General features: G+C 45.1%; 1 protein-coding gene across 2 annotated transcripts in view; it reads right to left on the reverse strand.

The window, feature by feature from the left end:
• Positions 1–26,753, reverse strand: part of LOC126163166 (brain-specific angiogenesis inhibitor 1-associated protein 2-like) — a 991,817-nt gene that overhangs the window by 474,978 nt on the left and 490,086 nt on the right. For both annotated transcript variants that reach the window (XM_049920109.1, XM_049920110.1), the window contains exon 2: positions 11,148–11,223. In XM_049920109.1, the coding sequence (XP_049776066.1) occupies positions 11,148–11,223 (76 nt within the window). The remainder of the gene's footprint in view (positions 1–11,147; positions 11,224–26,753) is intronic.

The following is a 26,753-nucleotide window of genomic DNA, read 5'->3' on the forward strand; positions in this document are numbered from 1 at the left end:
AGCGTAAGTCATGAGAAGTCAGACAATGCACAAACTAAACTTCGTAAGAAGATATCTTCATAACGAAGATATATTTCTCGTTCACATCATGGTCAAGTAACAGGACGAAGGATTAATGTTCAAAGAGGACATTAAATACACTTCGTTTCCCTGTTCCTCTTTTTTCTTTTTGCACTTAGCAGGCTTAATTGCTATCTAATTTACATGCTATCAAATTGTTTTTAAGAACAGAATGCCAGAAGCACGCCAATTACACTACTGTCCATCAAAATTGCTACACAATGAAGATGATGTGCTACAGACGCGAAATTTAACCGACAGGAAGAAGATGCTGTGATATGCAAATGATTAGCTTTTCGGAGCATTCACACAAGGTTGGCGCCGGTGGCGACACCTACAACGTGCTGACATGAGGAAAGTTTCCAACCGATTTCTCATACACAAACAGCAGTTGACCGGCATGCCTGGTGAAACGTTGTTGTGATGCCTCGTGTAGGGAGGAGAAATGTGTACCATCACGTTGCCGACTTTGATAAGGGTTGGATTGTAGGCTATCGCGATTGCGGTTTATCGTATCGCGACATTGCTGCTCGCGTTGGTCGAGATCCAACGACTGTTAGCAGAATATGGACGCCCTGCTGGATCCCAACGCGCCTCGTATCACTAGCAGTCGAGATGACAGGCATCTTATCTGCATGGCTGTAACGGATCGTGCAGCCACGTCTCGATCCGTGAGTCAACAAATAGGGACGTTTGCAAGACAACAACCATCTGCACGAACAGTTTGACGATGTTTGCAGCAGCATGGACTGTCAGCTCGGAGACCATGGCTGCGGTTACCCTTAACGCTGCATCACAGATGAGATGGTGTACTCAACGACGAAGCTGGGTGCACGAATGGCAAAACGTCATTTTTTCGGATGAATCCAGGTTCTGTTTACAGTATCATAATGGTCGCATCCATGTTTGGCGACATGGCGGTGAACGCACATTGGAAGCGTGTATTCGTCATCGCCATAATGGCGTATCACCCAGCGTGACGGTATGGGGTGCCATTGGTTACACGTCCCGGTCACCTCTTGTTCGCATTGACGCCACTTTGAACAGTGGACGTTACGTTTCAGATGTGTTACGACCCGTGGCTCTACCCTTCAATCGATCCCTGCGGAACCCTACATTTCAGCAGGATAATGCACGACCGCATGTTGCAGGTTCAGTACGGGCCTTTCTGGATACAGAAAATGTTCGACTGCTGCCCTGGCCAGCACATTCTCCAGATCTCTCACCAGCTGAAAACGTCTGGTCAATGGTGGCCGAGCAACTGGCTCGTCACAATACGCCAGTCACTACTCTCGATGAAATGTGGTATCGTGTTGAAGCTGCATGGGCAGTTGTACCTGTACACGACATCCAATCTCTGTTTGACTCAATGCCCAGGCGTGTCAAGGCCGTTATTAAGGCCAGAGGTGGTTGTTCTGAGTACTGTTTTCTCAGGATCTATGCACCCAAATTGCGTGAAAATGTAATCACATGTCAATTCTAGTATAATATATTTGCCCAATGAATACCCGTTTATCACCTGCATTTCTTCTTGGTGTAGCAATTTTAATGGCCAGTAGTGTACAAGAACCTGTCACTACCATTCTTGCGATCCACACTGACCCATACCATAGAACTCAGACCTAGCGAGTGTACTCTATGAGCGAACGGATGTAGGGAACAGAGCGAATTGTGTCACTCATGATGTCTAATGATTCGAAGTGAATGTGTCAGCATTATGTTACTAGCATCGTTTATCTTGCGTAGGGACCAGTGGTATAAGATACCGGGGATTAGGCTGCTTACAGGGACAGTCATTTTTCCCTCGCTTATTACGTGAACGGAACAGGAAAGAAAATCCATCATATTGGTATGATGTACCCTCCGGCGTGAAATCTACAGTGACTTGTTGTATATGCACGTAACTACCCGTAGCGGGAAAACCTCAGAAAACTCTAAGTTGTACGACAATGTTTCGTTTACCTTTTGTTACTGTCATAAAAACGTCGAATGAGGGCGTACATGTAAATGATGTACAGAAATCACTGATAATCTGTATTTGAGGCATACAGTCCGTCAATCGAGTACAGGTATTACTAGGATGAGAAACCAGATCACGGTTCGCATCTGACGGTTACTTCAATGCCCTCACACTGGGGACGAAAACACTCGCTGGGTTCTGTGAAGAAATTGTGGGTAGAACTTGTTGCGATTGCGATTGCAGTAGCGGGGCTAATGCCTCCATTGGAGAGAGTCTGCTTTGATAAATTAAAGCAAAGCCGAGTTAATTAGTATCGGGATTGCCGCTTTAGAGTAAAACGCAAATAGTGCCGTTCAAATTTGCTTATGGGTATGTGCTGGCACACGACTGGTCAAGGTTACATCGAAGCCACAGTCATTTATACTGCATACGCATTATAATTGAATGTACTACTCGCTAGAGTACTCGTGTGAGTAGTGTTTAACTGTCGTTGTTGCTTGCTCCATAAAGAAAGAAATTAATAGTTAGTTAGTTGGATGTTCCACTGATCATTTGAACGATTCTTTTATCGAAATGATGTGGAAAGAGTCAGTTTAAAGGATATGCATGCATGATTAGTGTTAATATTAATGAACACATTATCATACCCCTACTCATGCAACTGCACTTACAAACAAGTTTCTTTTCTTTTTACTGGCTACTAGTTTTTAATCAGAAATTCATTGGTGGAATAGAAGAAGTTATCCAGGAGAATTATCTGATCTTGAGTACGTCGTGCTTCCAAAGCCGGTTAATATGGATGTTAAAAAAATAACAACGACTGTTATTTTAGGTACATTTGTTAACTCTAGACGGTTTTTAGGGTTGCCGACGTCAGTCGGTAAGGACAGGACCTAAGAACAGAACTTTTCTAGGATCACTTCGTTGTCCATTTGTCCGACTGTTAAGATTCCTTTTTCTGATAAACGGGTACAGGAGTCACGTTGAAATTTACGAATATGTTAGGTACTAAGTTATTTCGGTCCTTTGGCTGTGTAAAACATTTAAGCGTTAATGGATTGGATTGGATTGTTTGGGGGAAGAGACCAAACAGCGAGGTCATCGGTCTCATCGGGTTAGGGAAGGATGGGGAAGGAAGTCGGCCGTGCCCTTTTAAAGGAACCATCCCGGCATTTGCCTGGAGCGATTTAGGGAAATCACGGAAAACCTAGATCAGGATGGCCGGACGCAGAGTTGAACCGTCGTCCTCCCGAATGCGAGTCTAAGCGTTAATGAAATCAAAAGATATGACAATTTTTGTTACTCGCTAACTCATTCATCAAAACCCGTAAGATACTTGCCGTTAACCAAGAATCACTATATTTTTAAATTTAGGACCAGCAGCATAATACATTCCTGGAAATTGAAATAAGAACACCGTGAATTCATTGTCCCAGGAAGGGGAAACTTTATTGACACATTCCTGGGGTCAGATACATCACATGATCACACTGACAGAACCACAGGCACATAGACACAGGCAACAGAGCATGCACAATGTCGGCACTAGTGCAGTGTATATCCACCTTTCGCAGCAATGCAGGCTGCTATTCTCCCATGGAGACGATCGTAGAGATGCTGGATGTAGTCCTGTGGAACGGCTTGCCATGCCATTTCCACCTGGCGCCTCAGTTGGACCAGCGTTCGTGCTGGACGTGCAGACCGCGTGAGACGACGCTTCATCCAGTCCCAAACATGCTCAATGGGGGACAGATCCGGAGATCTTGCTGGCCAGGGTAGTTGACTTACACCTTCTAGAGCACGTTGGGTGGCACGGGATACATGCGGACGTGCATTGTCCTGTTGGAACAGCAAGTTCCCTTGCCGGTCTAGGAATGGTAGAACGATGGGTTCGATGACGGTTTGGATGTACCGTGCACTATTCAGTGTCCCCTCGACGATCACCAGTGGTGTACGGCCAGTGCAGGAGATCGCTCCCCACACCATGATGCCGGGTGTTGGCCCTGTGTGCCTCGGTCGTATGCAGTCCTGATTGTGGCGCTCACCAGCACGGCGCCAAACACGCTTACGACCATCATTGGCACCAAGGCAGAAGCGACTCTCATCGCTGAAGACGACACGTCTCCATTCGTCCCTCCATTCACGCCTGTCGCGACACCACTGGAGGCGGGCTGCACGATGTTGGGGCGTGAGCGGAAGACGGCCTAACGGTGTGCGGGACCGTAGCCCAGCTTCATGGAGACTGTTGCGAATGGTCCTCGCCGATACCCCAGGAGCAACAGTGTCCCTAATTTGCTGGGAAGTGGCGGTGCGGTCCCCTACGGCACTGCGTAGGATCCTACGGTCTTGGCGTGCATCCGTGCGTCGCTGCGGTCCGGTCCCAGGCCGACGGGCACGTGCACCTTCCGCCGACCACTGGCGACAACATCGATGTACTGTGGAGACCTCACGCCCCACGTGTTGAGCAATTCGGCGGTACGTCCACCCGGCCTCCCGCATGCCCACTATACGCTCTCGCTCAAAGTCCGTCAACTGCACATACGGTTCACGTTCACACTGTCGCGGCATGCTACCAGTGTTAAAGACTGCGATGGAGCTCCGTATGCCACGGCAAACTGGCTGACACTGACGGCGGCGTTGCACAAATGCTGCGCAGCTAGCGCCATTCGACGGCCAACACCGCGGTTCCTGGTGTGTCCGCTGTGCCGTGCGTGTGATCATTGCTTGTACAGCCCTCTCGCAGTGTCCGGAGCAAGTATGGTGGGTCTGACACACCGGTGTCAATGTGTTCTTTTTTCCATTTCCAGGAGTGTATATACATTTGTTAACGATATGATTGTTGGAGTAGATGCACCAAATATGTGCTTACAATACGTAATCTTTATTTAGGACAAAGTGTCTCGGCTTTATCGCCATTTTCATGTACCTGCAATTACAATTTTGGTGAGAATAGGTATGGTTGCCAGTGTCAGTTATATTGAACTAGCTGTATTATCACCGCTTTAATAAGATGGTAAATGATGTCAAGATATAGAAAATAAAATGTTAATTACGACGTGACAGCAGTTTGACAGTTCCACTCTTACGACGTTATATATTTACAAAGATTGTGCAGATGAGCGATGTTATTTCCTTAGCTAAAATTTGTTACGATTGTATTTGGTTGTTGCATATGTTACTTCCAATTTATCCATTATCGTGTTCTAAAAGCCCAATAAAGTTTTTGAGGTAGTACTTGTCTCTAAATCCTGCATATTCCTTTAATATTTCTTGTGGGTATTTTCCCTTGTAGCTACATATAGATTTCTAATTCTTCAAGAATGTTCATTGCAAAACCTTTTGCTATTCTGTGCAGAATATGTAGTGCATTTTCGATTGTATCAACTGTGCGATTTTGATTTTCCAGGTGTAGAAAGAAGTTAGACTGATTATATTCGCTCTCTCTAATGGGTTCCTTATATCTCACGTTGAAATTTCTTCCTGTTTCGCCAATGTAAAAGCTGTTACAGCTACCACACGTTATTTTATATATGCCTGGGTTATCATATTTCGATGTCCTATCGGTGGCGGAACGTAATTTTATTGAAAGGTTGTTATTGGCTCGTATTTGTGGCTTTAAAAAGTGGATTAATTCTATTAATTCTGCTCTAGAGCCTACCAAGGTAGATTGCTGGTACGTATCTTATTTTCTGTACCGGTGATGTTTCTCGAGTTAGGCGTATCTCGCTATGTATTGTGCTTTGCTTTGGTGTTTTACATTTGTAGTATAATTTTGTGATTATGTTGGGGTCAAAATCATTTGTAAAGTCTTATAATGAAGTGTGTTAAGTTCTTTTTGAATTGCTGGCATTTCTAATGGTACGTTATTTAATCCATTAATCACTGAATGTAAAATTCTAGTTTATGAGACATTGGTTGACAGGAACTGCATTTATAATACCGTCAGAAGTGATATTTTTTCCATAGATATCAAGTGTGTGGCGATTATTATTTTTGCCAATTGTGAGGTCTAGATTGTCAATGGTACTGTCTTTCTCAATTTCCATAGTGAATTTAATTTTAAGGTGAAGTTGGTTGAGCATTTGGTGGATATTTTCGATATCTGCGTGGCTGCCACCTACCAACATGAGGGTATCATCTAGATACCTAAAATACTCGTAGTATACAATTTGGTTGAGAGTAGGCCAATCTGAGTTAAAGAATATTTCTTCCGGAGAATTTAGGAAAATATTTACTAATGTCCCTGCAACACTATAACTCATGGCTACTCCACCTTCTTAGGTACACGTTTTGCTGTTAAATGCAAAATAATTACGTGATAGTGATATTTCCAAAAGATTTTTAATTTCAAGTATTCCAGCCATAGATATTTCCCTATATTGTAAGAGAGTATATTTTATTATTTGGATAGTTTCCTGTAGTGGAACATTGTTACATAGAATTAGTGACATAAAATGAAACAAATTTACCGTTAGATGGTATTTGTATGTCTTTTATATCCCTTGCCAGAGTACGCGAGTGTCTGATTGTGTACTTTTTTCTGAAAGTACGAAGTTTGAAAATTATTGTGTTTATTTTTTTTGCTTATCAGATATGCTCGGCTATTTATGCAATTGATTATGGGCCGAATCGGAACCGTCGGTTTATGTGTCTTGGGTTGGGTTCGTAATTTTGGTGTACTTGGATTCATTACCGTGTATGTTCTTTCTTCATGTTCGGTGAAAATGATATTCCAATTTTTAATGGCTTTCTTTATTTTAGCTGCAAAACCTGTTGGCAGGGTTGTTCTTTTGGCACGTATCCAAATCTTTGTTGTACAAGAACATCCTAACATGCATAGTGGCAGAAATTTGCCGGTGTCATGATTTAAAACGCTTAATTTCCAAGTTTTACCTTGGGGTACTGTTATGTTTCACTTCGTTGACTGTGCTTGGTATAAGCGCAGCCAGGAGTACCTGTTGAATTCATAACAGCATGGAGGTTAGACGGTGTATTGAAATATATTTGAAGCTCCATCAAACCATATCTGTATACAGCTAACAGGTTGAAATGGACATTATTATCCTCACAGGGAGTCTCCTGATTGGAACAACATAATATGCATTCAATAATCTAACTTCACAATACTTGGTGCAGCAAGTCCTTACAGAGTAACAATAGGACAGACGGAATGCTATAACCAAGATGTCTGTGTAAAGCAGATAATTCGAAGCAGTTATTTCCTTGTTTGTCTTTGCCGGCCGTGGTGACCGAGCGGTTCCAGGCGCTTCAGTCCGGAACCGCGCGACTGCTATGGTCGCAGGTTAAAATCCTGTCTCGGGCATGGATGTGTGTGATGTCCTTAGGTTAGTTAGGTTTAAGTAGTTCTAAGTTATAGGGGACTGATGACCTCCGATGTTAAGTTCCATAGTGCTCAGTGCCATTTGAACCATTTGAGCCATTTGTTTGTCTTTCACGCATTACGGAAATAAATTCTCGTGGCCGATTTCTGACTTAACTTTCTCTTATTAGCTCAACTTTTCTACGTGAGAGCTGTGACGGAAGTCCGCATTGGCAGGGTGCATAGAAATATTTCATAGAAAGCATCTGTACTCCAAAGATACTCAACACATTAATGAGTGAGTAGTTTTTCTAGAAGCCTACGGGTCAAACTGTGTTAGAATTGTGTGCTAACAATCTTGGGGCACTGTCGGAATTAATTGGAAACTGTGTCTACACGTAACATTAATTTTCAGGAGATTTTTTTAAAAGTTGCTATTGATTTTAGTAAAGATTTTAACAAAGAAAACTTTTGGCACTGCTGTGTGACGCAAAGGTTATCGTAGTATGTTGTGCCATTAAAAATATGTGTAATGGTGCAGATGACCAGAACCATCACTAACATTTTATATTGCTAGTCGGTACAGTAAAGGAAAGGACACTAGAGGCAAGGCATGGTACGAAAGTTACTGAGGACACTTGACTTCTAAGGTCAATGTCGTAGTTTTAATGAACGAACAGGAGACGCCGGTTGCAACCACTGAACATTTTAGTTATTCTAGCGAAAGACGTAAAACAGTGAGGAATATAAAATTGTATATTGTGAGAATAAGTATCGTCTTACGATTCATGTGAAGTGGAGTGTAATGGGCATTGCCCATGGGTCTCACTTGGGTGGGTGGTGAATAGTTACAAATTGCAAGGTATGGGAATAATTCTGTCGTCATTTTAGTGTATGCTGTCACGACATTTATGCAAAAAACGATTCGCACCAAAGCAGAGATTCTGATAACGAAATGCAATCATATTCATTCACAATTCCGACATATGTGTTCATACTAATGCTAACATATCTACCATTATGAAGAAATTTGAAGTGTGACAATTCATTTTTCTTTATCCTAGCTACAACATTCTGGGAAAGTGACCTACAAGCTAAAACGGAGTCTCAGAAGAAACGAAGGCTACATATTATACACACAGCAAGTGTAAGGAATTAGCGTAAATTCTGTTTTGACTAAAAATGATGTCTGAGGAATGAAGATAAAGAAATTTTCCGTTTATCATGCTGGAAGTATGTGAGAGAATGAATGCCTGCATGAAACTAAAGATGCGTTCCAGTGTCTGTCACATTCCATGTTCCTATTTCATTCTCAATAATAAGTTTAAATTTTGATACTTAGCAACATCCAGTGCAAGCACTGTGTAGCGAATTCCTTAGAGTTGCAAAATTTACCACATATTTGTTTTAGCGTTTTATGATAACGAAAAAGCTAGTGATTTATGCACGGGTATCAATTAAATTCCTTAAAATATATCATGTTAATATAAAAGTAATTTTGTATTAATAACAGATTAAATTTATTATTGATTGTATTACTTAAATAATTTATGTTATTTAATCTTTCCTTGTTTTTATATAGGCGTGTAACCGGTGTAATGGTTAATTTTGTGTATGATTTTATTTAGTAAGGACGCAAGATTTGCTTTTATGATTCCATTGCCCATGTAAATGGAAGGATTCTTAAGATTTCCGTAACAAGAGGTGCAATGACGAACAGACTTTCTTTAACGAAGATCTACATACATAAATTGATCACACTGTACAGAATTACTGGTGTACTGAATGTTAACACAAGGAGAGGGAGCATAATGGTAATGGTCATTGATATGAAATACAGTAACTGCACTCTAAGGCCAGTAACAGTACGTTGTCGAGTCCCCTGCAGATTTCAGCGATCCAAGTCCACATTTAACTGTCGAACTCTGTCCTCGTGAGCTGCAACCAGTCATCTTTCGGTGGAATGAGTGAATGAACATAACGTTCTGTAGGTTTCGATAGTATTTCTGACTTAAATACCGCTTCATCCGATGGTGCAGGAAGACCGTAAGCTACACAATTTTGTTTCTCCTGTATCTTGAAAATTATACGAATGTGTAATATAGTTCCAGGTGAATAGGTTACCAACATCTTTAAATAAAAAATGACAGTCGAACTCGTGAATGAAGGAGAGTTATGGAATACATGTGTTTCCGTAATTATGATAACAATCCTTACATTTTACAGTTTTCATTAAACTTAGTTGTGTGTACACATGGACATAAAACGGTTAATTTATATTGACAGGCATAGTTCCCTAATAGTGTAGTTCAGATAGTAAATTATGTGACGTGTTCACGCGAAGATTGTTTGACACACGTAAAAAACAACCAAACACACTGAAGTGGCTACATATTAGGGTACCAACAATCGCAATATATCTGCACGTAAGCCATTAACACCCTGCGTAATAAAAGTGTAGAGGGAACTGTAAATGTGTATATATAGGTGTTCTAAGCTCCAAAGAACTGACGTACCTTGAAAAACAGCAGCTCCTCCCAATGAAATCAGTACTGTTAAGTAGGTAGTACCGCCCTTGAAAAATATCGTACAAAAAATTTTCTTTCTCTGCTGCCTCACAATCTTCCATGTAGGCAAATATCGCTGAAAGGAAAGAAGCTCAAGGATTAACTCCCATCGGCGACGAGGTGATTGGAGACACAATGCGGAATCAGAAGGAATGAGGTTGAGGAAGGAAATGGGATTTGTCATTTTCGAAGACATGACTTCCTACTTCTGCTAGACTTCATATATACCTGATGATGGGGGTAAGATCCCGAAACCGTAGTAGACTGATCAATAAAGTATTTTACGACTGTGGCGGATATGTTTACCATGGACATATTTTCGAAGGTACTATTCGCTTCAACAGATTTCAGGAAACAATGGAAAAAGAAAACGTCCGAATGGGAATTTCACGTCTCGAATGCAAATTTTCAGGACGTACTCATTCGATTTATTTAGTAGGAAAATGTTACGGAGAGGCTTTGAAAACACAAACACGATGTGGGCAAAGTTTTTCCTCCAAAGACTTTGGCGTAAATTTAGAGAAATGGTGTTCTATATTGACGATAAACCGAAGTTATTACTTCCTCCATATATTGAGACTATAAAGACACACTAAGGAAGGAGAGTGTGCATACAGAAGTAAACAGTTAACCTTCCCTCGCTCCATTCGCTGATGAAATACGAAGGGAAGTTCTGAATTATTCCGCACTATGGTCTGCAGAGCACCTATAACTGGTCAAAATAATGTGGGCGCTAGCCGTGAAAGGAAAGTTGCAGTTTGATTGACATCGAAACATTATCGTCCATCTAGATTGCCTGCCGCTCCTGAGATATTCTCCCCTAGGGAACTGGGTGTTGTGTAAAAAAAAAAATGGTTCAAATGGCTCTGAGCACTATGGGACTTAACATCTATGGTCATCAGTCCCCTAGAACTTAGAACTACTTAAACCTAACTAACCTAAGGACATCACACAACACCCAGCCATCACGAGGCAGAGAAAATCCCTGACCCCGCCGGGAATCGAACCCGGGAACCCGGGCGTGGGAAGCGAGAACGCTACCGCACGACCACGAGATGCGGGCGGTGTTGTGTAGTCCTCACTTTTGTATTGTTACAACTGACATTCCGTGTCGCTTTCGTACTTATTAATCGAACACGCGACGAAAAACGTCGCTCCCGTTTATGTGTGCCGCGGCACGACACTTGAAGACGTGTACCTGGAAGAAAACTGAGGAGCGCGGCCTGACTGGCACACTTACCGTGCAGGGCCTTCAGGTACGCCTTCCCGGCGGCGATGAGTTGTCGCGCTCCAGGGTTGAACTTGTCCAGGATGTTCTGCAACACACACACAACGCGGCTTCTGTTAGCAAAGAGCTTGCGTCAGCGCACACTTCTGCTGCGTGGTCTCACCGGCGCTGCTTGCTAAAGGCTCGCACACGAGTCGGGAAAAGACCTGGAGCGAGGCTCCAGCCAGCAGAGCTGCTGAAGCGTACGAGAGCAGCTGGTAGTAAGTGGATTGTGAGCAGTTCTTAACCACGTCGTGCACGATTTCCACTGCAGTGGACAGCGTCAGACAATCGCTTCTTTTTATTAAAAATGAAATTCCTCCAGTTGTACTTAAGATTTTCTATTTACTTCGCTACTAGTTTCGACGTTGCGTCTACGCCATCTTCAGGCCCGTACACTTTGATGAAATCAGTTCTGTGTGGCTGAGTCTAGCAGTCCGCGGTGAGACCAACACGTGCTCCACATGGATGGCGGGCAAAGTAAGATCGATTCTTCGACAGGCAGCATGGCGCTGCGGTACATTACAGGGTTATTACAAATGATTGAAGCGATTTCACAGCTCTACAGTAACTTTATTATTTGAGATATTTTCACAATGCTTTGCACACACATACAAAAACTCAAAAAGTTTTTTTAGGCATTCACAAATGTTCGATATGTGCCCCTTTAGTGATTCGGCAGACATCAAGCCGATAATCAAGTTCCTCTCACACTCGGCGCAGCATGTCCCCATCAATGAGTTCGAAAGCATCGTTGATGCGAGCTCGCAGTTCTGGCACGTTTCTTGGTAGAGGAGGTTTAAACACTGAATCTTTCACATGACCCCACAGAAAGAAATCGCATGGGGTTAAGTTGGGAGAGCGTGGAGGCCATGACATGAATTGCTGATCATGATCACCACCACGACCGATCCATCGGTTTTCCAATCTCCTGTTTAAGAAATGCCGAACATCATGACGGAAGTGCGGTGGAGCACCATCCTGTTGAAAGATGAAGTCGGCGCTGTCGGTCTCCAGTTGTGGCATGAGCCAATTTTCCAGCATGTCCAGATACACGTGTTGAACCGTTTCTTCGCTCACTGCAGGCCGACCCGTTGGTTTCCCCTTACAGAGGCATCCAGAAGCTTTAAACTGCGCATACCATCGCCGAATGGAGTTAGCAGTTGGTGGATCTTTGTTGAACTTGGTCCTGAAGTGTCGTTGCACTGTTATGACTGACTGATGTGAGTGCATTTCAAGCACGATATACGCTTTCTCGGCTCCTGTCGCCATTTTGTCTCACTGCGCTCTCGAGCGCTCTGGTGGCAGAAACCTGAAGTGCGGCTTCAGCCGAACAAAACTTTATGAGTTTTTCTACGTATCTGTAGTGTGTTGTGACCATATGTCAATGAATGGAGCTACAGTGAATTTATGAAATCGCTTCAATCATTTGTAATAGGCCTGTACTTGCCGCCACGTTAAGATGAAAAAATCGTGATGTTTATCTTTAATTGAAACAAACTTTATTAACAGTTTGTTACAAAATATCGGTAATTAAGGACATTTATACAATGAAAACTGTACTTTTGAGTCTGATATGTGGCTAGAAATAAGAAGCCGAGGATTGTTTTATAAAAATGACAATTAGATAAGTGTTAATTAGCAAATATTTGATGCATTTTATATCCAAATTGAACTGAACGAAAAATTCGCAAAAGTAATGAGGAAAGCGATACTCGAGCCACTGACAACCAGTCTGAGGTGCTACAGACTTTTTCCGTGTTTAAGTATTTCAGTTCTATGAAAATTTCGTGGAAGATGCACCTTCGTTTAAAATTTTGCGTCAGCCGGGAATTGAACCCAGACTGCCCACTTGTTTGACGAGCCCTCTACTACAGAGCTACGCTGCACGTCGAAAAATTGACCTTATATTTGGGTACAGTGCTCAGTTGGAAAACTTAAAAATTTCAAAGTCAGTTTTCTCGAGAATGTTTGCGAGCTGCATCTACTTTCTTTACCGGGTTGATATTTCAGTTCTGAACTTCACATACCATAAATACACTGACGGAAAAAATCGCAACACTAGAAAAAAAATTAATGTAGAGAAACGTAATTTCAGGAACACATTGGTCTAGGTAACACATGTATTTGATTAACATTGAAAGATCACAGGTTACTGAAAGCGCGAAATAAGCCATTCCAAATCTGAAATGATGCTACATTAATAACAGGCGTAACGGCAAGAATGTTGAACATGCATGTATTATATTGTACTGGTGCCGGATATCCGTTTGTGGGCATTTCTGAAAGTATTTGTATGGAGTGTAGCCATGTATGGAAGTGAAACATGGACGATAAATAGTTTGGACAAGAAGAGAATAGAACCTTTCGAAATGTGGTGCTACAGAAGAATGCTGAAGATTAGATGGGTACATCACAAAACTAATGAGGAGGTATTGAATAGAAATGGGGAGAAGAGGAGCTTGTGGCACAACTTGACTAAAAGAAGGGATCGGTTGGTAGGGCATATTCTAAGGCATCAAGGGATCACCAGTTTAGTATTGGAGGGCAGCGTGGAGGGTAAAAATCGTAGAGGGAGACCAAGAGATGAATACAGTGAGCAGATTCAGAGGGATGTAAGTTGCAGTAGGTACTGGGAGATGAAGAACCTTGCACAGGATAGAGTAACATGGAGAGCTGCATCATCAAAACAGTCTCTGGACTGAAGACCACAAGAACAACATCAGTTACGGAACGTAATCTCTTTTCTTAAGTTCAGTTACTTGATAAACATACACTTTTCAAAGTTAAGAAAATAATTATCGCTACATTTGCAATTGATCAAGTTTTTGGATGGGGCAATGCAATGATGAGACTCACCTTTAAACTTGATTATAGAGAGGACACTAGGTTATACTGGCACAGAGTAAGGTAGGAATCCGATATGTGCCTTTACAAGAAACCTTCCTTATATTCGTATGAAGTGATTTTGAGGAAACAATCACAAACCTAAAATAGGATCCATGTTCTTAATTTTGCACGACTTTGTTGGCCGAAAGGCAACATGTGAGCTCCGGGCTGTAGGAAATACCACTGTGAGCATACAGGGTGTTTCAAAAATGACCGGTATATTTGAAACGGCAATAAAAACTAAACGAGCAGCGATAGAAATACACCGTTTGTTGCAATATGCTTGGGACAACAGTACATTTTCAGGCGGACAAACTTTCGAAATTACAGTAGTTGCAATTTTCAACAACAGATGGCGCTGCAAGTGATGTGAAAGATATAGAAGACAACGCAGTCTGTGGGTGCGCCATTCTGTACGTCGTCTTTCTGCTGTAAGCGTGTGCTGTTCACAACGTGCAAGTGTGCTGTAGACAACATGGTTTATTCCTTAGAACAGAGGATTTTTCTGGTGTTGGAATTCCACCGCCTAGAACACAGTGTTGTTGCAACAAGACGAAGTTTTCAACGGAGGTTTAATGTAACCAAAGGACCGAAAAGCGATACAATAAAGGATCTGTTTGAAAAATTTCAACGGACTGGTAACGTGACGGATGAACGTGCTGGAAAGGTAGGGCGACCGCGTACGGCAACCACAGAGGGAAACGCACAGCTAGTGCAGCAGGTGATCCGACAGCGGCCTCGGGTTTCCGTTCGCCGTGTTGCAGCTGCGGTCCAAATGACGCCAACGTCCACGTATCGTCTCATGCGCCAGAGTTTACACCTCTATCCGTACAAAATTCAAACGCGGCAACCCCTCAGCGCCGCTACCATTGCTGCACGAGAGACATTCGCTAACGATATAGTGCACAGGATTGATGACGGCGATATGCATGTGGGCAGCATTTGGTTTACTGACGAAGCTTATTTTTACCTGGACGGCTTCGTCAATAAACAGAACTGGCGCATATGGGGAACCGAAAAGCCCCATGTTGCAGTCCCATCGTCCCTGCATCCTCAAAAAGTACTGGTCTGGGCCGCCATTTCTTCCAAAGGAATCATTGGCCCATTTTTCAGATCCGAAACGATTACTGCATCACGGTATCTGGACATTCTTCGTGAATTTGTGGCGGTACAAACTGCCTTAGACGACACTGCGAACACCTCGTGGTTTATGCAAGATGGTGCCCGGCCACATCGCACGGCCGACGTCTTTAATTTCCTGAATGAATATTTCGATGATCGTGTGATTGCTTTGGGCTATTCGAAACATACAGGAGGCGGCGTGGATTGGCCTCCCTATTCGCCAGACATGAACCCCTGTGACTTCTTTCTGTGAGGACACTTGAAAGACCAGGTGTACCGCCAGAATCCAGAAACAATTGAACAGCTGAAGCAGTACACCTCATCTGCATGTGAAGCCATTCCGCCAGACACGTTGTCAAAGGTTTCGGGTAATTTCATTCAGAGACTACGCCATATTATTGCTACGCATGGTGGATATGTGGAAAATATCGTACTATAGAGTTTCCCAGACCGCAGCGCCATCTGTTGTTGAAAATTGTAACTACTGTAATTTCGAAAGTTTGTCTGCCTGAAAATGTACTGTTGTCCCAAGCATATTGCAACAAACGGTGTATTTCTATCGCTGCTCGTTTAGTTTTTATTGCCGTTTCAAATATACCGGTCATTTTTGAAACACCCTGTATGTTCCCCATGAAACATGGAAGGAACAGAGGAAAGCTAGGACATGGTACATGACTGTAGTATTTTGAACTTGAAATGATCTCCTACCTTCACTTCCCCAACCTTGGGATTCACAAGATATCCATACTATCGGTGCAGAAGGCCATCTGGAAATCTGGAACCTGTACGGTGTCATTTGGTACCCGACGACGCACTTGTAGAACAATTTCAGGGTGAATTGCAGCTTCACTCGTCTACCGATAGCGCTATTAGCTGGTTGACCATACTTTTATGGCTCACCAGTGCATACGCGCAGTACTGAGGGCACGAAGCTGAATTAATATGAGAATATGGAGTCACACGTCCAATAGAGTGAGAGGTAGAAATTGTGGTGTTAAATGTTAGTAGAGACGACTGCGGGAAGATATTAGAGAGCTGATGATACCGCGGGTTCCTCTTATTTTACACTCCTGGAAATGGAAAAAAGAACACATTGACACCGGTGTGTCAGACCCACCATACTTGCTCCGGACACTGCGAGAGGGCTGTACAAGCAATGATCACACGCACGGCACAGCGGACACACCAGGAACCGCGGTGTTGGCCGTCGAATGGCGCTAGCTGCGCAGCATTTGTGCACCGCCGCCGTCAGTGTCAGCCAGTCTGCCGTGGCATACGGAGCTCCATCGCAGTCTTTAACACTGGTAGCATGCCGCGACAGCGTGGACGTGAACCGTATGTGCAGTTGACGGACTTTGAGCGAGGGCGTATAGTGGGCATGCGGGAGGCCGGGTGGACGTACCGCCGAATTGCTCAACACGTGGGGCGTGAGGTCTCCACAGTACATCGATGTTGTCGCCAGTGGTCGGCGGAAGGTGCACGTGCCCGTCGACCTGGGACCGGACCGCAGCGACGCACGGATGCACGCCAAGACCGTAGGATCCTACGCAGTGCCGTAGGGGACCGCACCGCCACTTCCCAGCAAATTAGGGACACTGTTGCTCCTGGGGTATCGGCGAGGACTATTCGCAACCGTCTCCATGAAGCTGAGCTACGGTCCCGCACACCGTTAGGCCGTCTTCCGCTCACGCCCCAACATCGTGCAGCCCGCCTCCAGTGGTGTCGCGACAGGCGTGAATGGAGGGACGAATGGAGACGTGTCGTCTTCAGCGATGAGAGTCGCTTCTGCCTTGGTGCCAATGATGGTCGTATGCGTGTTTGGCGCCGTGCAGGTGAGCGCCACAATCAGGACTGCATACGACCGAGGCACACAGGGCCAACACCCGGCATCATGGTGTGGGGTAGATCTCCTACACTGGCCGTACACCACTGGTGATCGTCGAGGGGACACTGAACAGTGCACGGTACATCCAAACCGTCATCGAACCCATCGTTCTACCATTCCTAGACCGGCAAGGGAACTTGCTGTTCCAACAGGACAATGCACGTCCGCATGTATCCCGTGCCACCCAACGTGCTCTAGAAGGTGTAAGTCAACTACCCTGGCCAGCAAGATCTCCGGATCTGTCCCCCATTGAGCATGTTTGGGACTGGATGAAGCGTCGTCTCACGCGGTCTGCACGTCCAGCACGAACGCTGGTCCAACTGAGGCGCCAGGTGGAAATGGCATGGCAAGCCGTTCCACAGGACTACATCCAGCATCTCTACGATCGTCTCCATGGGAGAATAGCAGCCTGCATTGCTGCGAAAGGTGGATATACACTGTACTAGTGCCGACATTGTGCATGCTCTGTTGCCTGTGTCTATGTGCCTGTGGTTCTGTCAGTGTGATCATGTGATGTTATTTCAATTTCCAGGAGTGTATTAGCGTTATGTATGAGAGCTGATGATACCGCGGGTTCCTCTTATTTTATTTGCAGCTGTAATAACCTCAGTGAGTAATTACGTCAGCACCGTATGACTGAGTTTAATTAGGTCCTCCTCCTATTCCGTGTCCTCTTTCTGCCCTCCATTTTCTGGTTATGGCCACCAGCATAACTACGTTAAAAAACACTTTTTCGCAATACATTCACTGAATTTCTGCAGACGGTCTGATTTCATTACATTGAGGCAAATAACAAGCACCACTCAGTTTTTATGTTAAATGCACTGTAACTCTCTTCCGGTTGACGTTTACTGCTTGTTTCTGATTCAAAAGGTATAAATGTTTCATGAGGCAGGCAGTTATGCTACTCTGCCCCACTCATATATTGGTCCCTCGATACGCTGAAGACTCGTTGCCGTGCATGTGCTGCTAAAAAAGAAAAAGAGACGAAGCATCTCAAACAATACGAGGTGCTTTAACAGCGGGACAACTTCAAGGCTTCGACCAGGCTTTTGTTTCAGCTGTGAGGCTTTTTACGGCTTCGGAAATGGAACGTGGATGGAACTGTGTCTTTTTTACGCGTACGGCTTGTAACAACGTACTCCGAATGGACTGAAAGTTGTGAAAACGAAAAAGTTTCTTCTCGTATTACTAACTGCGTCACTTCGCTTATCGGAAAGCATAGCCTGTTCACTCAAATTCTAGCAACGGTAGGAAATTTGGTAGCATCGAAGCGCAATGAAAACCGTCAAAGTGCCGATAGTCCACACTTGACCTCAGTGTTACACAGAAATGAGCAATGTAGGCAGCTATTAAAAAATTTGACTTCCTCTTTGGTAAGTTACTTGTGCTAGCAGACAGTGAAAACATTTTTAAATACAAACTGAATGATTTATTCTCGACAAATCTGTACTGCATATATGAATTCCTGGTAGGTAATATCTCTGAGTGGATGGGTTGCAACTATTAAATGTTAGATGGCGATTAAGTAAAAATTATGAAATGACCAGCACATAGCCATATTTACACTAAGAAAATTTGTAACATTTGTGAAAGTCCTAAGTAATAGTCCATGTAATAGTAAGATATTGAAAATATAACATAAAGGACAAGCATAATTAAGTAGCTAAATTGTATTGGCATTGTGTCACTGCAAGTCGAATTGCACTTGGTGTGCTGTGTCAATGAGACGCACGCTGGATTGCAGGGGCCAAATGTACACAATTCTGATATTATGTAAAGTGATGGGACGATCATGTGATCGAGGGTCATTCAATAATTAAAGAGACAAATTGGTGTGGGGAAATAACTGTTAGCAGAGCAAGTTTGGTACTTATATGGCTTTAAGTTTGAATCACTGGCATGAGCCCTGATCAGCTGATGTATCAATATCGTTTTGTTTATAACCTCAAAAATTCATTTTGAGATGGCGAATCGGCTTTAAACGTCCACATTAGTTGAACAACGTTCTATTATTCCTTTTTTACTTGCCGAAGGCGAGAAACCAGTGAATATGTGCTGTAGAGTATCTTAAGTTTATCGTTAAGGAGGCGTGAATCGTGCAAATTTTTACAAATGGGTAGAGCAGTTCAAAAATGGTCGCGACTCAGTGACTGACGTACACCGTTCTGGCCGACCAGTTGCAGTTTAATCTGCCTCACTTGAAAGTTGAATTGATGAGATAATTCGTGCCGAGTGCCGTGAAGTCACCCCTGAGAGAGAGAGACGTCGTGATTCTCCAGCAAGACAACCCACGTTCTCATAATGCTCAACTAACAGTGAAACCAACGACAAAATTGGCCGGGAAGTAACGCCACAACCCCCTTACAGTTCTGATTTAGCTACCTAGTGATTTCCATTTGTATGATGCACTGGAGGAGGCATTACGTGGGAAGAGGTTCCAGGACAGGGAGGAAGTGAAAAAGTTTGTGCTAAATTGGTTCAAACATCAGTATAAAGAGATCTTTGCAACCGGAATAAGAAAACTTGTGGCCCTTTGGAACAAGTGCATAAATGTTCAAGGGGATTGTGTTGAAAAGTATAAAAAGTATTGATTTGTAAAAATAAACGCTTTTTTCTCCTTACCAATTTGTCTCTTTAATTGTTGAATGACCCTCGTATTAATCACGAATCCTAAAAGTTAAATGCTGTTAGATTCGAGCAGAAATGCGTGAAACAGATGACGGGATAGAAGATTAAGTGGAGTAACTGTACGGCAGTATCAGGGGACAGGGAGAAAACACTACCGGCGATGTTTTCACAGAAAAATATTGGTGTAGTCGCTCTCAGATAATACCAACAACAGAATTCGTTTTAGAGCGGCAGTACCTTTAAGTTATTCACGAAGGAATCGTTACATACTGTGCATCGTAGACATTTCCGTGTAACCCATTTTAGGTGATTGCTATAATTCAGGACGGTGCTACGGTAGGGAAGGACACAGATAAAACTTCCAGACAGCAGTTGTAGTCCAGAACTTTGGTGAACGTTTCTTCTTTAACACCTAATTCACTCCCGGCGTGAGAGCGGGATACCGTCTAGTTTCGCTTTTATCTGCTTTTATAATGATCTGAGCTTGACCAGGCAGTGGACGCCCTACCTGTTCAGCCGACCAGTCAATTCTAGTAGCTATCCTTGCTGTAGCCCATCCTGTCTTCACAAACTGAAAATATTCCAAGATCACCTGTCTCGCCTATTGGCTGGTGTCTCACATGAAAAGGAAAACCTAACGCTTTTTAATGCGACGCAACTTCTGACTGACATTTCTTGAAGATTTAGACTGGGTTATTATTTGGATTCCAACTGGGTTCAAATGGTTCAAATGGCTCTGAGCACTATGGGACTTAACATCGGAGGACATCAGCCCCCTAGAACTTAGAACTACTTAAACCTAACTAACCTAAGGACATAACACACATCCATGCCCGAGGCAGGGTTCGAACCTGCTACCATTGCAGTCGCGCGGTTCCGGACTGAAGCGCCTAGAACCGCTCGGACACCGCGGCCGGCCAACTGGGTTCAAGGGAACTATCAGATAAGTGAATAAACCATACTGAAGGCACATATACAAAAAATGATAAAAATAAGCTACACAAAATGACACAGAGAAACAATCACTCTCATAAGTTTGTTGTGTACCAATCTTACTCTCCCCCCTTACCGTTTCATCTCACTAACAGTTTCCTGACCCCACCATATGTCACCCAATGCAGGAATTACATCTGCGAATGTTATATCCTTCGTGAAGACTCTATTCACAATACTCTATCTGGGCACCTTGTACGCATCCCGACAGTCCTACCCAACGGGTAGACCGGTCGCCTGGAGGAAGTCCCACTTCGGCGACTTGCGCGCCGACAGGGATAAGATGATGATGAAGACAGCACAACATCCAGTCCCTGAGTGGAGAAAAGCTTGGACCCAGACGGGAATCGAACCCGGGCCCCTCAGTATGGCATTCTGTCGCGCTGACAACTCACCTAGTGATGCGGACACTTCTACTACGCCTCGTCTTGACACATTAGGGCTGCTTTAGCACAAATGTGCCTCACATGCTTTTTTGTGTTGGCTGCAATGTTTTGCAGCAAATGTATTCAGACTCGTTCTCCTGACTCCACTACTGGCCATTAAAATTGCTACACAACGAAGATGACGTGCTACAGACGCGAAATTTAACCGACAGGAAGAAGATGCTGTGATACGCAAATGATTAGCTTTTCAGAGCAGTTACACAAGGTTGGCGCCGGTGGTGACACCTACAACATGCTTACATGAGGAAAGCTTCCTACCGATTTCTCATACAGAAACAGCATTTGACCGGCGTTGCCCGGTGAAACATTGTTGTGATGCCTTGCGTAAGGAGGAGAAATGCGTACCATCACGTTTCCGACTTTGATAAAGGTCGGATAGTAACCTATCGCGATTGCGGTTTATCGTATCGCGACATTGCTGCTCGCGTTGGTCGAGATCCACTGACAGTTAGCAGAATATGGAATTGGTGGGTTCAGGAGGGTAATACGGAACGCCGTGCTCGATCCCAACGGCCTCGTATCACTTGCAGTCGTGATGACAGGCATCTTATACGCATGGCTGTAACGTCTCGATCCATGAGTCAACAGATGGGGAAGTTTGCAAGACAACCATCTGCACGAACAGTTCGACGACGTTTGCAGCAGCATGGACTATCAGCTCGGAGACCACGGCTGCGGTTACACTTGACGCTGCATCACAGATAGGAGCGCCTGCGATGGTGTACTCAAAGACGAATCTGGGTGCACGAATGGCAAAATGTCATTTTTTCGGATGAATCCAGGTCCTGTATACAGCATCATCATGGTCGCATCCGTGTTTGGCGACATCGCGGTGAACGCACATTGGAAGCGTGTATCCGTCGTCGCCATACTGGCGTATCACCCGGCGTGATGGTATGGAGTGCCATTGGTGACCTCTTGTTCGCATTGACGGCAGTTTGAACTCTGGACGTTACATTTCAGATGGTTTACGACCCGTTGGTCTACCCTTCATTCGATACCTGCGAAACCCTATATTTCAGCAGGATAATGCACGACCGCATGTTGCAGGTCCTGTACGGGCCTTTCTGGATACAGAAAATGTTCCACTGCTGCCCAGGCCAGCACGTTCTCCAGATCTCTCACCAAATGAAAACGTCTGGTCAATGGTGGCCGAGCAACTGGCTCGTCACAATACGCCAGTCACTACTCTTGATGAATTGTGGTATCGTGTTGAAGCTGCATGGACAACTGTACCTGTACACGCCATCCAAGCTCCGTTTGACTCAATGCGCAGGCGTATCAAGACCGTTATTAGGGCCAGAGGTGGTTGTTCTGGTTGCTGATTTCTCAGGTTCGATGCACGCAAATTGCGTGAAAATGTAATCACATGTCAGTTCTAGTATAATATATTTGTCCAATGAATACCCGTTTATCATCTGCATTTCTTCTTTCTGTAGCAATTTTAATGGCCAGTAGTGTAATTAGTTGCGAAAATTTACTTCCTCTAGTGTCACAAAAACTGGTGAAATCCTTAAATGCACTTTAAAACAGATAAATCAGAGAAAAAATAACAGCTGAAACACAAAAGCTTCTCCTCTTTTCATGAATAAAAGGAATTAGAAAATGCCGTCAAAACCTGTAAAGCGACGGCCGCCTCCTGTGTTGACGGACAACACTGCGGAGCGAGGAAAAAGTGAAGTAAATGTTGTAATTAACGGGTATCGTCAGAGAATGGTAGGAAATAATGATGTGCAGCACGTGTGTATATACCTTAAGGCTGATAAAACCCATTACTTTATTACAAAGTCAAAGACACCAGTCAGAGGCCAGAGAGGGTGAGGGTCGCGGATACTAGAATGGCAAGAACCCGCTCCCGTCGAGGCAACTTGGGGGGCGAAACTTTTTCTTCTCCGCTATGCAGAAACGTCCGCTTCCACAACAAACACTCGACGTAAAAAAGAAACCGCCTTCCCGCGGTCCGCAAGCAAATACGCGTCCGTCTTGAAAGAGATTGCGCGAGTCCGCAGGAATCTTCCGAATACTTCCGGCGGTGAACTCGCCGAGGGTAAACACGCCCCCGGCAGTGGGGGCAGCGCAGACGGCACGCGATATCTTCCCACCCCCACTCCCAGCCCTCTGGCAGCGCCCTCCGGCCTTCTTTTTATCTGCGTGGCCTGCTACTGCGCCGCATTGTGCTGCATTAACAGAAATGGTAATTCCTACTGGCAATCCAGGCGCCTGCGTTACGGCGCAGCGGTCTTTCAGTCCTCGGCCTGCTTTGCCGGCCCATCTGTCTGCAGGTCCTGCCGACTGCCGCCTTCGCCCAAATTGTTTCCTCCGCCTCCGCGAGAACTTCTCTCGCTTTGTCTCAGCGCAGTAAGGCGCTCCTCTTCCGTATAGCGCCTATTGCGGCTGCCACCCACCCAGAGCGGTAGACAACTTTTCCACTGGCTGTAAGGTATTCCTTATCAAGTCACTCTCATTACTGTTTCGCCCTTTACTGCTTATTAAGAGGTACAAAACGCAGATAAAAACCTACAGGAAGCCTGTGAAGGTGTACACCGCACTCCGCTCTCCCTTTCAAACTCCACACAATTGAACTTCCAATTAACTACGTGTGGTGTGCGTACTGTAAGACCTTCGGTACACACACCATCAGATTATTTGACTGGTCGCTCTAACGAAGTAGGCGAGTGTCAGCAATATGTCTCGTGCTCTTATCGTGGCGTGTTTATCATCTGCCGTTAGGTCAGACGATAGAAATGCCACTTGCACGCTTAGAGTAGCAGATTGACAGTGAACAACTTTAATCAGAACTTGATTAATTTTCACACACATTTATTAAAGTAATAAAAAGCGTAGATATTACGTAACTTGATTCTGGATGCTGTTTACAATTGTCAGTCTGAAGTTCCTTTGGTCTTGGTACGTTAATCTTATTCTCACATATCTCTGATACTTGACAAAGTGTCTGTACATTTATCTTCATGGCTATGTACAGGAATATGATAATCTTATTAGGCACAGACTGAAACTTGACTACAGACTAATGCAGACTGACTAATCGGACGTCTGTACACTCGTTATAATACCTCACGCGTTCAGGTATCACTGTGTGAGTGTGATCTGTGAGGAGAAAAGGTTCTATGTTAGCAGCAATCTCATTGGCTGCGTTACATATTAATACGCGGATCGGCGGAAGCAGAATTTGGTCCGTCTCTAAGGCAGCGCCATCTCGTAGTGCGGAGACAGACGAGCGCTGTGACTGCGCTGTTGTGCTTAGCGGGGCGCGCTCTAGTGGGAAAGGTGTGTACGCGCTGACTATGAGGAACTACACTCCTGGAAATGGAAAAAAGAACACATTGACACCGGTGTGTCAGACCCACCATACTTGCTCCGGACCCTGCGAGAGGGCTGTACAAGCAATGATCACACGCACGGCACAGCGGACACACCAGGAACCGCGGTGTTGGCCGTCGAATGGCGCTAACTCCGCAGCATTTGTGCACCGCCGCCGTCAGTGTCAGCCAGTTTGCCGTGGCATACGGAGCTCCATCGCAGTCTTTAACACTGGTAGCATGCCGCGACAGCGTGGACGTGAACCGTATGTGCAGTTGACGGACTTTGAGCGAGGGCGTATAGTGGGCATGCGGGAGGCCGGGTGGACGTACCGCCGAATTGCTCAACACGTGGGGCGTGAGGTCTCCACAGTACATCGATGTTGTCGCCAGTGGGCGGCGGAAGGTGCACGTGCCCGTCGACCTGGGACCGGACCGCAGCGACGCACGGATGCACGCCAAGACCGTAGGATTCTACGCAGTGCCGTAGGGGACCGCACCGCCACTTCCCAGCAAATTAGGGACACTTTTGCTGCTGGGGTATCGGCGAGGACCATTCGCAACCGTCTCCATGAAGCTGGGCTACGGTCCCGCACACCGTTAGGCCGTCTTCCGCTCACGCCCCAACATCGTGCAGCCCGCCTCCAGTGGTGTCGCGACAGGCGTGAATGGAGGGACGAATGGAGACGTGTCGTCTTCAGCGATGAGAGTCGCTTCTGCCTTGGTGCCAATGATGGTCGTATGCGTGTTTGGCGCCGTGCAGGTGAGCGCCACAATCAGGACTGCATACGACCGAGGCACACAGAGCCAACACCCGGCATCATGGTGTGGGGAGCGATCTCCTACACTGGCCGTACACCACTGGTGATCGTCGAGGGGACACTGAATAGTGCACGATACATCCAAACCGTCATCGAACCCATCGTTCTACCATTCCTAGACCGGCAAGGGAACTTGCTGTTCCAATAGGACAATGCACGTCCGCATGTATCCTGTGCCACCCAACGTGCTCTAGAAGGTGTAAGTCAACTACCCTGGCCAGCAAGATCTCCGGATCTGTCCCCCATTGAGCATGTTTGGGACTGGATGAAGCGGTCTCACGCGGTCTGCACGTCCAGCACGAACGCTGGTCCAACTGAGGCGCCAGGTGGAAATGGCATGGCAAGCCGTTCCACAGGACTACATCCAGCATCTCTACGATCGTCTCCATGGGAGAACAGCAGCCTGCATTGCTGCGAAAGGTGGATATACACTGTACTAGTGCCGACATTGTGCATGCTCTGTTGCCTGTGTCTATGTGCCTGTGGTTCTGTCAGTGTGATCATGTGATGTATCTGACCCCAGGAATGTGTCAATAAAGTTTCCCCTTCCTGGGACAATGAATTCACGGTGTTCTTATTTCAATTTCCAGGAGTGTATGTACACAACACTTCGCCCACCTTATATCATCCTCCTTCTCCAATTGTCTCCAACCCTTGTCACTCGTACCAGTCCCCGTGTCTTCCATCCTACTGTGCGCTTGCCACAAGCTTCTGACCTCTCCCCACTCCTATGCACGCGAAGGCGACAAAAGTCATGGGACACCTCCTAACATCGTGTCGGACCAACTGTCGCCAGGCGTTGTGCAACAACTCGACTTGGCATGGACTCAACAAATCGATGGAGGTCTCCGGCAGAAATACTGAGTGATGCTGCCTTCAAAGCTCTCTATAACTGCGTTAACGTGTAAAGTGTAGCATTTTTCATATGAGCTGACCTATCGATTATGCCCGATAAATGTTCGATGGGATTCTTGTCAGACGATGTGGTGGGGCCAAATCATTAGCTTCAGTGTTCAAACCAATTGTGAACAATTGTAGCCCAGTCACGTATTCGGAAAAATGAAGTTCAAATGTTGAAATGTGTGTGAAATCGTATGGGACTTAACTGCTGAGCGCTACAGTCGCAGGTTCGAATCCTGCCTCGGGAATGGATGTGTGTGATGTCCTTAGGTTAGTTAGGTTTAAGTAGTTCTAGGGGACTGATGACCTCAGAAGTTAAGTCCCATAGTGCTCAGAGCCATTTGAACCATTAACTGCTAAGGTCGTCAGTCCCTAATCTTACACACTACTTAACCTAAATTATCCTAAGGACAAACACACACACCCATGCCCCAGGGAGGACTCGAACCTCCGCCGGGACCAGCCGCACAGTCCATGACTGCAGCGCCTTAGAAAGCTCGGCTAATACTGCACGGCAAAAATGAAGTACATGAATAGCTGCGTATGGTCTTCAAGCAGTCGAACATAACCAT

Source organism: Schistocerca cancellata, chromosome 2 (assembly GCF_023864275.1).
Source record: "Schistocerca cancellata isolate TAMUIC-IGC-003103 chromosome 2, iqSchCanc2.1, whole genome shotgun sequence".
Lineage (NCBI taxonomy): Eukaryota > Metazoa > Arthropoda > Insecta > Orthoptera > Acrididae > Schistocerca > Schistocerca cancellata.